This window comes from Podarcis erhardii, assembly GCF_964252035.2.
Source record: "Podarcis erhardii genome assembly, chromosome: 1".
NCBI classification, from domain to species: Eukaryota; Metazoa; Chordata; class Lepidosauria; order Squamata; family Lacertidae; genus Podarcis; species Podarcis erhardii.
Window position 1 is genome coordinate 88,061,563 of NC_138497.1, and position 14,196 is coordinate 88,075,758.

Genomic DNA, 14,196 nt, shown 5'->3' on the forward strand with positions numbered 1-14,196 from the left:
GCTTTTTAATCAAATGTAGATTTACCAAGCTAAATATTGTCCAATAAAAAATAATAATAGCAGATTTGAATTCCTCATGCCCCAAAATGTATTTTCAAGACCTCTGAAGAAATTTGCAAAAATTAAATTCCACTCCGTAAAATGACTTGCTCTACTCCACCAGCACTCCTTCTCTGAGCATCTTTCTGTCCCCAGGGGTCCACCATTGAGAGTATGCCTATTACCGTATGGAAGAAATACTTACATGGAAGTACATTTTGTTCCTACTGAAGAATGGAACATCCAGTTCTGTTACTTTTTACTGATGATACTGAGTATTTCTGTCTTTCCAATATGATGGCCTCCAATTGGGAGTTATTGGGTTCCCAGTTAAATTGTTGGGCTCCCACCCAACTCCTATCAGCTCCAGCCAGTAGTCAAGAATGATGGGAGTTGTAGTTCAACGTCTGCAGGACTACTACAGGACTACTCCTCTGGAATATGTAATGTCTGAGTCTGTCTTAAAATAGACTGCTTGGTTTTGTTTCCTAGTATATGAATATCATGCAATAATATTTGTTTCTGGGAATGTAAGCCACAGATTTTCTTCCTAGATATGTAAACAGCGATTCTCATGGGAAAATGTTGGCCTTTATCTAGTACTCCAGAACTGAGATGAACTTAGATAGTTACAAAATGACGTTGGAGGGCCAGTGTGACCTTATCTAGTTTATACACCAATCCCTCAAGGTCCAGATGGTGGTGTGGGCTTGTGAGAGAGGCAAGCAAAATGATTTAACCAGAGGCTTATTTCTGAGCAGACATGGTTAGGATTGCACTGTTGTTCAGAGATGCTAGCAAGACCACATCAAAGTTAGTAAAATGGTTGAATCCAGAGGATTCCTGAACTAGCAGGCTGCCTTTCTGTAATGAAATTAGTCAAAGGTGAATGAAGACTCCTTCTACCTCAGCTTTCAGTGGCAGCAATGTGGAAAAACCAGAGTGCACACAAAGTGTGTGCTAGAAAGGGGTTTCTGTTCCACGGAAACACAAGTTCAGAGAAATACATGTAAAGCTTTAATTACCAGAGGTCTCCGAAAAGAGCATTTTGTGGAACCTAGCAAATATTGTACGTTGGTTAAGTTATTAACAGCAACTCTTACAAGTGGTTGTCAAGTTCAGTGCGCCCCAAAATCACTGGAGAGAGTGTGTGTGTGTGTGTGTGTGTGTACCTGTCAAATATAACATGGGTAAGGTAAAGTGACAATATAGGGCAACCACCATCTGCAGACTCGAAGGAGGGATTGTTTTGCTTTTAGTTGACCTTCTGGCTAGTGATCATAGGAAGTTCTTTCATACTAGATCAGCCTGTTTGTCCTTCGGGATTAACATTGCTTGCTCCAATAGGCAGCAACTCCATGGCTCTACTAGGCAGGGGTAGAAGCTGGGCCTTCTGAATAAGAAGCATGTGCTGTACCACTGAGCAGTGGCCTCTCCCCTCCTCTTTCCTAGGCATGGGAAAATGAAGCTTTTTGCTTCAGTGTGACCTGCTTTGGATGCTCTCTGCTTAAACGGTTGTATTTTGAAGCTTGGCCTGCTTAGCTTGTGCATGGTATAATATGCTATTTCATCATTAAGTTTTCATCACCTTTTCATCATTAAGTTGTTCCAAGATTCCTACCCAGTTTAATATTAAGGAAATGGGAAGTACCATAAGGGACACATAGGCAGGATCTCTGAATGGCGGCAATTAATACTGATAAAGCTCAGTTTTGCCTCCCTTTCCAAGCTTCCTGAATCTTGGGGGTAGCACTGCAGTTTAAAGTGGGGCTGAGAAACCTGTGACCGTTCATATGTTGTTAGACTCAAAACTCCCATCAGCCACAGCCATCATGGCCGATGGCCAGGGACAAAAGGAGCTGGAGTCTAGCAACATCTGGAGGAGGCTGCAGGTTCCCCATCCCTAATTTAAAATACAGGGGAGGTAAGAGACTTTTCTCCTGTTGCAAATGAGAGATCAGAGTATTATAGAGTGAGGACTGTGGGGGCGGCAGCAGAGATGAGTGGCAGGCCTCTGCTGTGCTGCCCTTTCTCTGATCTCTTCCAGGAAGTGCTACTGCTAGCACAGCATCAGATATTATAATAAACACAGGGTAGGGGCTGTTCTTTTTCAAGCATTCCGGCCCTCTCTACATCCTCAGATCACAGAGTCATCAGGGAAGAGAAGCATCCAGCAGACCAGCTCTTCTGACTGCTCGCACTTGAAACTTAGCAGAACTTATTTGGTATTAAGTCAACGAAAAGCAGAGCTCTGACCTGGGCTGGGTAGAGCAGGGTTGAATTCCTCGCGCTGCCATTTATCCTATGAGAAAACAGCAAGAGTTTCTGGAAGCGCCCGGGCTGCTGTGTCAAACTGCAGAGAAGGCAGTGCTTGCAAGCCTTCTGCCCGTACTGACTTTTCTCATTTAATACAGATGACAGTTGCTCCTGGCATGCTGCAGGGAGCCGCAGTTTATCACAGCGTGATCAGGCAAAGCTGTTGCAACTTCAATTTACACATATCTGCAGTCGCTGTAGCTTGTGTTACATCTGCTTGACCGGCTGCCCTTTTCGTGTTGCAGCCTCCAGTCCCTTCTGATTGAAATCCCAGGCTGATGGATGAGCTGCTGTGTTTCAGTGGCACAACCGTGTCCTTGGAGCGTTTCAGGAAGCTGTGAGAGATTAACTTGAACATTTTGCATCACAGGGTGTGACTGCTGCCCCTTTCCTGGGGGCAGTGTGCTTCCTAATGGAATATTTACGAGCTCTCATCCATCACCTTGCGGAGAGCAGGGGATGATCATGAGCCATCAAACCCCATCTGTGAGGGTGGAATGGCTAGCTAATCCTCTTTCGAGCAAACACAGTGGCAGATGCTGCTATCGATACAGCCCACTTGGCGGTCAGCAAACATTGGTAGGGGGAACTCCCTGGGATGTGGTGAGAGAAGAGGCAGCACCGGACACTATTTGTTCTGTCAGCGTGGGCGAAACACCCAGGTTGGTGCCCAAGTAGGATAGTATCATGGTGTGTGATCTAATTATATATACAGATTTACCAGGTTTCACTGGTATGCCAACTGCAACCGTTCCTGGATAGGGATAGGTTGGCCACGGTGACCTGTGCACTGACAGCCTCAAGAATGGATTATGGTAATGTACTCTATTTGGGGCAGCTCCTAGACCTGGTTTGGAAGCTGCAACTGGTGCAGAATGCAGCCCCTCCAAGTGTCCTTGAAGTGCCCCAGCCCAGTATACCTGAAGGTGCGTCTCCACCCCCATCGTTCAGCCCAGACACTGAGGTCCAGCTCCAAGGACCTTCTGCTGGTTTCCTCACAGAGAGATGTGAGGTTACAGGGAACCTTCTCGGTGGTGGCGCCTGCCCTGTGGAACATCCTCCCATCAGATGTCAAGGAAATAAACAACTGTCTGACTTTTAGAAGACATCTGAAGGCAGCCTTGTTTAGGGAAGTTTTTAATATTTGAAGCTTTATTCTGTTTTTAATCTGTTGGGAGCCACTCAGAGTAGCTAAGGAAACCCAGCCGGATGGATGGGGTATGAATAATAAATTATTTTTATCATCATCATCCCTATTTTGCAAGGACAGTCCTGGATTTACAGAAGTCATCCTGGTTTCTGATTTGATCCTGGAATGTCCCACATTTCCTTAGGACATCCCTATTTTCATTGGATAGATGTGGGAGGATATGAGAATACCGTGGTTAGGTTACTGACTGAAGCTTCTTGCTGCATGCATGTAACGCCCCTCTTGAAGTAACCGCACTTGCTGCCAATCTGGTTCCAAGTAAATTTTCCTCTATTGACATGTAAAGCTACAACCAACTTGGGAGCTGGTAACCTGGGGAAAAATGCTTCTTTTAAATAAACATGCCCATTCAATTAGATCTTCAAAGGAGGACTTCCTGGCTGGGCCATTAAGTGCATTAATCCACCTTGTGATAACCCAGCATAGTGCCTTGGCTGTGGTGGTGCCTGCTTTGTGGAAAAGCCTCCTCTCTGAAATATGGCAAGCACCTACAGTAATGTGATTTTGCCATCTGTTAAAAACGCAGCTATTCGACCAGGCATTTTCTCAAAAGTAGCTATTTCTTCCTACTGTATTTGTATACTGCATCTTACTTTGATGTAATTTTATCGAAAGGTTTTATATTAATAATGTACACTGCCTTGGAATTTTGTTTTAAATGAAGTGCATTGTAAAAATATGTTAAAATAAATAGCATAAATGCAGTTTAATCAGCCATCTTTAATGTGGTAACCCATATTCAAAAGCATATAAAGTAAATTATGGCAAGTCAGTAGAAAAATCCCAAAGGTATAACCCAGTGGTTCCCAGCCTTTATGACTATGAGGACCCCCATTTAACCTCAAAAAACACCCCCCCACATGCTAATTGCTGTAATTTTAGGCTGTGTTAATTGAGAAAACACAATAACAAAAAACTATTTTGAACTCAGTAAGGCTTTGCAATGAAGTGTTAAAAAACCTTAATTTTCATTAATTGCAACTATCATCATCATCATCATCATCATCATCATCATCATCATCAAAGCATCCTAATGAAGAACTGAATATAGTTCTCCAGGTGTGGTGCAGTTTGAAAGCTAGTGCTTATACTGTCTTCATAAATGTGGCTACCTGTGAGACAGAAATATTTGCTGCATTATTCTCCAAGTGGTACAACAGACCCACCTCTTTCTCCTCTGCCAATGGGCAGGATGGGGTGGGGAGCAGCTATCTCACAAGGGGTACAGACCAAATACAGATGCTGTAAGGAAACTACAAGCACTCTTAAGGGAACAAGCCAATCTATCTGATATTAGGGTGGCAGATTTGATGAATGACCAACCAACACAAAAGCGATTATTATTCATGGGAAATTCCCAGTCCAGTTAGAGAATCCAAACAGGGATAGAAAAGTAACTTTCTCATACTATTTGTTACCATTGGTCCATGCTTACTGACAGGTCTCTCCAGTGAATGGCTATGATGCTTCTGGCTGCTGAAAGTAAGTGGGTTATGAGTCCTTTGTGGTGTAAGTGGGCATTATTGTCTTGGAAGGTGTTTAGTAAGGCCAATTCTGGGGTGGTTTCTAATACTTGCTTGGTTATTTTACTTATTTCTCGTATGGTTGTCCCACCCACCCCACTCACACATGAAAACAAAGACCACCACAGCCAACCAAAAATGAATAACCACACCCTAGGCCAACCCCAACCTCTCTCACCACCAAAGGAACACAAGTGAACAGCAAAGAACCTGTACAAGCGACGCTGACGCCAAACCCTACATATAGTAAGTAAAATAGAAACATCGCTACCCCATCTCACCCCCACCCATCTTCCCCCCCTCCACCTCTTTCCCCCTTTTCTTCCTAATGTCTCAACAAATGAAACTGATTTGTAAAAATGTTACATGGAAAAAAAATACGAGAGAGAGACATTGCACACACTTTTGTAAATCAAGAAAATATTTAATAAAGAAGAAAAAAAAAGTAACTTTCTTTCCTCTAGGCAACAGGAGCACAGGGTGACTTACTGATTATGACCAGGGCCCATTTCCAAGAGCTGTCTACATATACAATCTTACTCAGAGTGTGGTTTTGCTTGCTTCATGTGACAATTTGCTACCTCCGAAGGTATCAGCCTGGTGCCCCATTGAGGTCTGCCTCTGTAGGGCAATGATGACCATGTGGCAAGTGGGCCTTTGCTTTGGCTTTCCTTTCCTTGCGCCCCTGTCTTTGACAACAGCCCCCACAGCATTTGGTGGCCATGTCTGTCCAAAATTGTGTGTACTGTCTGTTGCCAAGGCTGAGGATGACAGGCAGTGCAGCTGCGCTGCTGGTGCCTATGCAGGTGACAATAGGAATAATGAGAGGGTGGATGTTATGATTATGATCTATAGACAGCAGTGAGATATTCAGGCAAACAATATAGGGCACCCAGCAGGCCACGAAGATGAAGGAGACACTAGCGATCTTCTTAGCATTCCTCAGTTCCAGTTGCTGCTCCAGCTCTGAAGGGGGCTGGCCTTGGTTCACTGAATGAAGGAGTCTTGTGATGTCCTTAAGCTGCCTTCGGGATGTGCACAGCACCTGGATGCACATGAAGCCCATGGCAAGGATGGATGGAATGAGGAAGCCATAGGTCTCTAGATAGAGGTAAGGAATAGGGAAGACCAGACCAAAGGAACAGTTGGCATGGGGCTGCCACTGGTTCCAAGCCAGTGGGAGGCATGCAAAGATCAAAGGAGCTGTCCAGGCTATGAATATGTAAAAACCAGGCCAGCGATACACCCAGGACCGGTGGTAATGCAGTGAGTGGATGATGAACACATACTTAACATAGTGCACCACCAGCAGGTTGGCTAAGAAAGCAAGGAAGATGAAGTTAGGTGCCACATAGTTGAAGAAGCAGAGGTGGTAGTTTAAATCCTTCGTTGAGGACAGCTCAGGAATATTGGGAAGGAATAAGCCAGCCAGAAGATCAGCAAAGAGTAGGCTCAGGAAGAACCAGTTGGTGGTGTTGCGGAGTCTACGGTTGAAGAGGATCCCAAGGATGAGGAAGATGTTGGCCAAAACAATGAAGGCTGACAGGGGCCTTGAGAGCCAGATGATGATATTTTGTGTCATAGTTTCTGTGTCTCTAGTGAGGACTCCCCTATCCTCTGCACCTTCCGACATTGACTTCCTAATGGAAATGAGAAAACACCCCATGTTATTATTCAGCAAAGCTAGAAGGTTAGCTTGGCAAACTACATTTCACTTCCAAACCACTGTGGCCTGATGATCGTCTTCCAAAGCAACTACTCTATTTTGAACTTAAAAATGGTAAGCGTAATACTGGTGGTCAACAAAAGACGTTCAAAGGCTCTCTCAAGGCAAATCTTAAAAAATGTAGTATGAACAGTGAAAACTGGGAAACACTGGCTTGCGAGCACTCCAGTTGAAGAACAGCCTTTACCAAAGGTGTCATGGACTTTGAAGAAGCACGAACTCAAGATGAAAGGGAGAAATGTGCTAAGAGGAAAGCACGCTTGGCAAACCCTCACTGTGATCAACTCCTGCCCAAAAACCTATGTCCCCGCTGTGGAAGGACATGTGGATCCAGAACTGGCCTCCACAGTCACTTACGGACTTACTTTAAAAACCATGTATATGAAAGACAAACTTACTTGGCTACGAGTGATCGCTGAAGAAGAAATATTTCACTGACATGATTATATTTAGTTATTAAAAAATCAATCCCACATTGAGTTCTTCTAAATAAATAAAACAATGCAATAATTCAGCATAAAAATTAGCAACACCACATCTTGTTTAAGTGTGTCTTATACAGCACAATTATACTAAATCTATTAAAAAAACAACATAATTGCTACTGTGTCAATAGGGCAAAAATTCTGATATTATTGTTGTATTATTTATTGGCTTTATTTGCCACTCCCCCCCCCAAATGTAACTCAGAGCAACTTACCAGAAAAAATAACACATACATTAAAGCCAACATAGAACTAAAACACAGTGAAAACTAGAAGCACATTCATATTTTAAAAAGACAGGACTAAAACATCCCATACATTGAATTCATCAAAAAAAGTTTATGGCAAGGGTGCGGAATAGCTAACTGGGCTGGCCACTAAATATTTAACATTTAGCCTTGGGCAGAAACCCTGAACTTGGCCATGATTGTGCCCCTGCAGGTGATGGTGAAACTCAAAAAGCCAGTGCTCTTAATTCTCCCTTCCTCAGGACATCCCACCCCCTTCCTATCCTACCTTCCTTATAGTTCCCTAGACTCGCTACCTCTGAAATGGGATTAGTTACCCCTAGATATAAATAAGTAATAAACAGTGATATTAATTTAGACTAGCACTTGATAGTTCTTGCTCATTCTCCCAAATAAGCAAGACAAGACTGGTCTTTTTTTTTTAAAGTACGTAATCATGTCTGTTGCAATAGCAGCATTTGTCTTGTCTGATAATTTCCAGTAAAGATCCCTAAAAGTGATATTTCTGTCAAGGGTGCAGATCTATAGACACGAAAGCAGATCTGGTAACAGAATTAAAACCAGAGGCTTCATTTTTTTAAGAAAAAAAAAGTGAAGAAATATTTTAAACCAGTTGGACCAGGCAATCAAGGAAGGGTAAGCTTGTCCAAAATTCCCATTCTCAGAATGCATGTCAAATGTTAGCAGTCTTTACAAAGAGCCCCAAAGTGTTTTGCAGTTAGGCTTCAGTTAGAAAATGAGTAAGAGAGAGACTTCATTCACTGAGACCCACAGCCCTGAAATCTCTTGTGAACTCCATGGTCCTTTTGACCACCTTTGAAACCTAAATGCCCAGAGACATTTTTATTTGGCTCATGACATATCCTTTTGGGAAATACTCTGAGACTGTCCAGCCATAAGATCATGGAATCTTAAAAGTTAAGCTGTTGTCTTAGGAGATGAAATCATTTCCCAACTCTGAGCAGTGCAGGAGGCAGGGATGGCTCAAGATAGTTTGTTGCCTATGGCAGTGCAGTAACCTTCCACCTCAGATCATGGGGCATAGTACCCATGGCTGGTCAAGTTATTTTGACACCTGAGGCAGATAAATCCCGCAAACACTCCTCCTTGACAGGAAAAATGCAACAATCATAAATTCAATAATTAACAACTTGATACCCTTTCACGACACCCAAAATCTTCTACCTGAGGCATTCGTATTCTGCCTAATGGTAGGGCCCTGGAAGCCACAGATTAGGTGCTAAGGAGCAACTGGGGTCACACATCTGCATCATACATTTAAAGCACTATTATACCACTTTAAGAGTCATGGCTTCCTCCAAAGAATCATGGGAATAATAGTTTGCAAAGGATACTGAGAGTTGTTATGAGACCCCCTATTTGACTCACAGAGCTACAATTTGCAGAGAGGTTTTTCAATAAATCCCTCTTTCCAGGGATTTGTGGGGAGGTGGGTTATTTTACTCACATGTGGTGGAGCTGTAAAAAAAGTTCCTCGATTTTGGGACTTTCTAATGTATTGATTGGCTACCTCTTGGTAGCAGTGAAGACCGATAGCTGGATATTGGAAGGACCTGGAAGGGCTTACCGTGAAACAGTGGTATACGAAAGCATAGACTAGAGTTTTGGTTGAGAAATTGACTCATTGTTTATGAACAGCTAGAGACAGGAAGGAAAAAGGACTGTTTTGCAACAGAGTGGCAGAGTTTAATGACCCTTGCAAATAAGGAAGAGACCGGCTGGCCTGTGCCATCAGTATTCTGGAATATCTGGCTTGTACAATTTTTAAATTTGGTAATGTCTTGGTGCTTATATTGCTTAGCTCTCGGGATGAACAATACTTACCTTGGCATTTGTTGTGTGCTATTGCCTGACGGAGAATTTAGATTTTTGTTGTAAGCTGAATACAGTGGAAGCTCGGGTTGCGGATGTAATTCATGACAGAGGCACCGTCCGCAACCCGCAGCATTCGTAACCTGCAGTGTTGCGTCTGCGCACACGCAAAGCGCGATTGGCAAAACCTAGAAGTAACCCTTTCCGGTACTTCCGGGTTTCCCGCGGTCCGTAACCTGAAAACGCATAACCCAAAGCATCTGTAACCCAAGGTACCACCATAATAATAATAATAATAATAATATAGGGTTTTTAATGTATGTTGTGGATATAGCCAGGAAAAACACTTGAGGAGGAAGACTATCATGAAGTTGTTTGGCAAAGCTTTTGAGGGCCGGGATAAATGTGTGTGGCATTACCTCATGTTGCAGCTACTCTGCAGTCAAGAGCCACTAAAAGAACCAGTGGTGTTATTTTAAGACACTCATAAAGAACAGGCAACAGGCTATTTAGAGGGAGACTCCTACCATCTGGCTGCGTTTAAGAGAGACAATTAAGCTATTCGAGTGACATAATGGCCAGTGGAAATCATCCCTGCTGAGGCCCTGCCGTCTTTCCCGAAAGGCTGAAAACAAAGTGGAACAAAATGAGGAAAGAATCATTTGACAGGGTGGTTTTAAGGGGCTTTAAGAGTGACCAGCTTAAGAAGCAAGGAAAAGCCTGCCCATGCAATGATAGCCTGCACAAAGGGTTAATCTGTTATGCTGTTAAAGTTGCATTTGCCAAATGACTATCAGCTCAATAACACTTCCCTTCCTCCCAATTGAAATTAGATTCATTTTTGCACCCCAAAAGACTTCCGCTGTGGCCTGGTTCACACGCAACACTAAGACAAACCACGGTTTAGTGGTCTTGGAGGTGTTTTGTCCCTTCCCAGTTGTTTTGCTATGGAGTCATGGTTTGGCTTAGTGTGTCATCCAAGCCCTGGTTCATGGTTTGCTCACAGCTCAGCACAGTGCAGGAGCAAAACATCAGGGGAGGAGCAAAACATTCTCATTGCTCATTCAGACTAAACCATTATTTGGCATAGAGTTATGTCCAGATGAGGACTGTGTGTGAGAGTGAACCAGAGGTGCTGTGGGGAAAATTCAACCCACACACATGCTTTTCTTGCATGTTCGTGGGTTGAATTTTGCCTCATCGGTTAGATTTTGTGAAGAGAATTTCCATACGCCTTAATCCTCAAAACATCTAAATGGTTTCTAGAAAATATAAGATATATGTTAAAATTGCCAATAAAATAAGATGCTAAAAAAAAATTCAACACAATACTAGTATTTTTAAAATATTTGCACTTTAAAATAAAATTACATACTGCATTAAAATACAGGTCAGATTTACATGTCTAGGTAGGTTTGCTTAAACAAAAACACTTAGCTGGAGCCGAAAACAGTACACTGGTACCTCAGGTTACAAACACTTCGGGTTACAGACTCCACTAACCCGGAAGTAGTACCTCCGGTTAAGAACTTTACCTCAGGATGAGAACAGAAATTGCATGCTGGTGGTGCGGTGGCAGCAGGAGGCCCCATTAGCTAAAGTGGTACCCCAGGTTAAGAATGGTTTCAGGTTAAGAATGGACCTCCAGAACAAATTAAGTTCGTAACCAGAGGTACCACTGTACAGCAAAGACATCTGCCTAATATCGATAGGCAGGGAGCCCCCCCCCATGGTTCTGATACTGAAGCATGGGTCTATATGTATCTATAACAGAGAATATATATTACTGAGAACATATGCAAAGTGTCTTTTCTTCAAATAATGACAGGGCTTTAGCAATGGAAATGGGAAAGGCGAGGTACTTGCCTGGAAATGGGGGCATCCTGATTGCACTGTCTATTTAAATGATAAGAATAATTATTAAGCCTTAGGTCGCTGTTCTGCTTGAAAAGAGGCAAGATTCAGAGCAGTGAATCATCTAGAGAAGCGATAAGCAGCCTCTTCTGTTGGTGGGCATTCTGGAGCTCATAGGGGCATTTCATTTCCTGCAATATATCAACAGTAATTTGTGTCCGTTGTTGAGCTTCACACATGGTCTGGGAATTACCATGTGAAAGATTTCCTGCCTGGTATTTTGCTGGGCATGATTCAGCAGAAATCATTTTGTGAATGGGATCAACATGCTAATCTACCAGTAGATGTGCTCACTTACAATAAGTTTTAATAATAATTAGTACAGTGCCCAAGCCTTATTCATATGTTAGTCAGCAGCTGCATGCAATGGACAAGGGTATTCTAAAGCAGTCAGGGGAAGAGGCATGAGAGAAAGAAGGATGAGAGGAAAGGATTTAGAAATAAGTTCGATATTAACTTATTAAAAATGGAAATGATGAAGATTAATGATGGGATGCATGCTGCGCTGAGAGAGAAGGCAGGCAACATTTTTATTTTTATACAGATATGATTGCAAGGGCTGGCCCCAGAAGCAGTACCGATTAACCTCCAAACGAGTCATTAACAGGGATGACCCTAGCGAAAAAACAAAAATGAACTGTTGCACAGAGATGGGGAGCCTGTTGCCTTCCAGACGCTGAACACGTCCAATGGTCAGGAATGATGGGAGTTGTAAGAGAGAGCGGGAGACAGCAAACAGTGAGCAATGTGTGGATCTTACGGGAACATCCTGATTCTCCAGTATCATTTAAGGGCAGCATTTTTCATGTAATAATGATCCATTTTTAAAAAACAACAACCCACCAAGCAAATTTTGCTTGCGAAATATTTTAAGGAACTCTGGAATTTTTTTTGCTTTCAGTTTCAATGGGACTTACCCTCAGCCAACTGTCCCTGACACTGCTCTGCTCACTCCCAGTTCTCGGCTTCTGTCAGTGCTCTATAGCCATGGAGTCATAGTGTGACTGCATAGTGAGCCTCTGTGGAATATGAGCACTACTCCCAAAATCGAGACCTTTGGTAACCCTTAGAATCCTTTATTGCTAATGGGGAAACAATGTGGTCTGTGCTCCAGCATGAATGAGTCGCTCCTGGGTAAGGAGGATAAATTTCATTCATTAGCATTTAAAAGTGAACCTGCCCAGTGCTGGATTAAACCCTGTGGCCCCTAGGCAGTTGAAATCTTTTGGGCCCCCACTCTAGTGGGATAACATTGAACCAAGAAAGCATGATTGTAATTTTCTTTCAAGAACAAATCAATATTATTTTGATCTATTGTCGCAGGACCCCTAAAGGCATGGGGCCCATAGGCTGGTGCCTACTCTTCCTATCTGGTAATCTGGAACTGAAGCTGCCTAATTCAAGTTTTCAAAAAAATAATAATGCATGAACTGAGACACAGACACCCTTCAAAATTCACACCTGTCTGAAATTTGCAGTGCCGCTTTCCAGCCACTTTATATATAACAATGCATTTACTGTACCAGGGTAAATACATATAAATGCATCTATAAGTGAAAATAGCATTTAAAAATGCATTATATTAGGCAAAATTACTTTGCAAAGCATGTATAGTATACAAAACTGCATATTAGGAAAAAGTTGCACTAAAATCCTGATGAATTTTCACGAAGACTTTTAAAAACTAACACAGACAACTTGCCAACTGATGTGGCAATGTGGAGAACTGAATTTAAGATTGGAAAAATGAGAAACCAAAATAGACATAGCCATCCTTTCCCCTGGGTAGGTTTACTGTGAGTTCCTCTCAATGCACTTGTGACCTTGTGCGAATGGATTCAGCTGAGTAATGCAGCCCAGTGACTGGCAACTGGCCTGGGTTCTTCCTTCCTTCCCTCCGTCCCACCCTCCTAATCAAGGCGAAATATCAGGGCCAGACAGGCACAAACTAACCTGGAGGTTTATCAGCCTTCCCTGGGCAGAGCTCCTGTTGACACCAGTTCCCAATGCACACCCAACCATGTGGTGATGTGAGCGAGGACTTGTCAGGTGCTTCTTGGATGCCTCGCTCTGCTCGAGGGCTGGCCCATCTTCAGCTGCTATCAGATAGTAGCGTATCTTGGACCATCTTTGACCGAAAAGGGAACTGAGAAAGCAGGCGTGGGGTGGGGGAGAAGAGGAGCTGGAAACCACAGTGAAAGGCTGTTTCCCTCCTCCAGATTGTATAGTCACACCCCTTGTTAGCTGCTAGCAAATTGCAGGCCTGTAGAGGGTCTGATTGCTTAGAGGCTCATCTGCCTCCTAGTGGTTCTGAGCTAGCCTATGGTGCAAAGATAGCTCTGGAGGCTTGCGGTAAATTAGGGACACAGTCAGCAAAAAACTGAGGTCCTGCAGATTCTCCTAAAGTGCTTTGGCTTTCACACAGGAGGGCAACCAAACAGGACTTATCTAAGCCAGGGGCTCAGCCCAGAAGCGTCCTATTTTTCTTAATGCAAAAACTCAGCTCCGGAGCACGTGGATTGGGCTTGCAGGACAGCCTTGCAATGGTTATGCTCACATGGAATCATAGAATTGTAGAGTTGGAAGGGACTGCGAGGGTCATCTAGTACAACTCCCTGCAAATGTATGCTGCTGAAAGATATGGAACTATACAGAATACATAGAATGGAATCAGGTCTCTCTAGCTGGCAGGCAGGGGAGCTGGCTTCTTGCTAGTGTCAAACCCCAGAACCCAGTTCTTTCGTATCACACATTTGCTCCTGCTCACAATCCACTTTTAAGGGGATGCAGTTTATTTTATTGCTACAGATTCCTGACAAACAGATTGTATTACGGCACACGCTTTCATGGGCTAGAGTCCTACAGCATCCCCATTCTTGCTGTAGCAGGAAACCTTCCTGAA

At 43.2% G+C, this 14,196-nt stretch overlaps 1 protein-coding gene across 2 annotated transcripts; it reads right to left on the reverse strand.

The window, feature by feature from the left end:
- Positions 1-5,488: 5,488 nt before the first annotated feature.
- On the reverse strand, positions 5,489-13,453 carry GPBAR1 (G protein-coupled bile acid receptor 1). 2 transcript variants are annotated; one of them, XM_081874912.1, is made up of 2 exons: positions 13,248-13,453; positions 5,489-6,728 (listed from the first exon to the last, which is right to left on the reverse strand). In XM_081874912.1, the coding sequence occupies exon 2, from the start codon at positions 6,719-6,721 to the stop codon at positions 5,681-5,683; it is 1,041 nt and encodes a 346-aa protein (XP_081731038.1). In that variant the 5' UTR covers positions 6,722-6,728; positions 13,248-13,453; the 3' UTR covers positions 5,489-5,680. The 2 variants fall into 2 exon arrangements, with proteins under 2 accessions (XP_081731038.1, XP_081731039.1); XM_081874913.1 differs by lacking the exon at positions 13,248-13,453 and adding an exon at positions 9,136-9,141.
- Between the last annotated feature and the right edge of the window lie 743 nt (positions 13,454-14,196).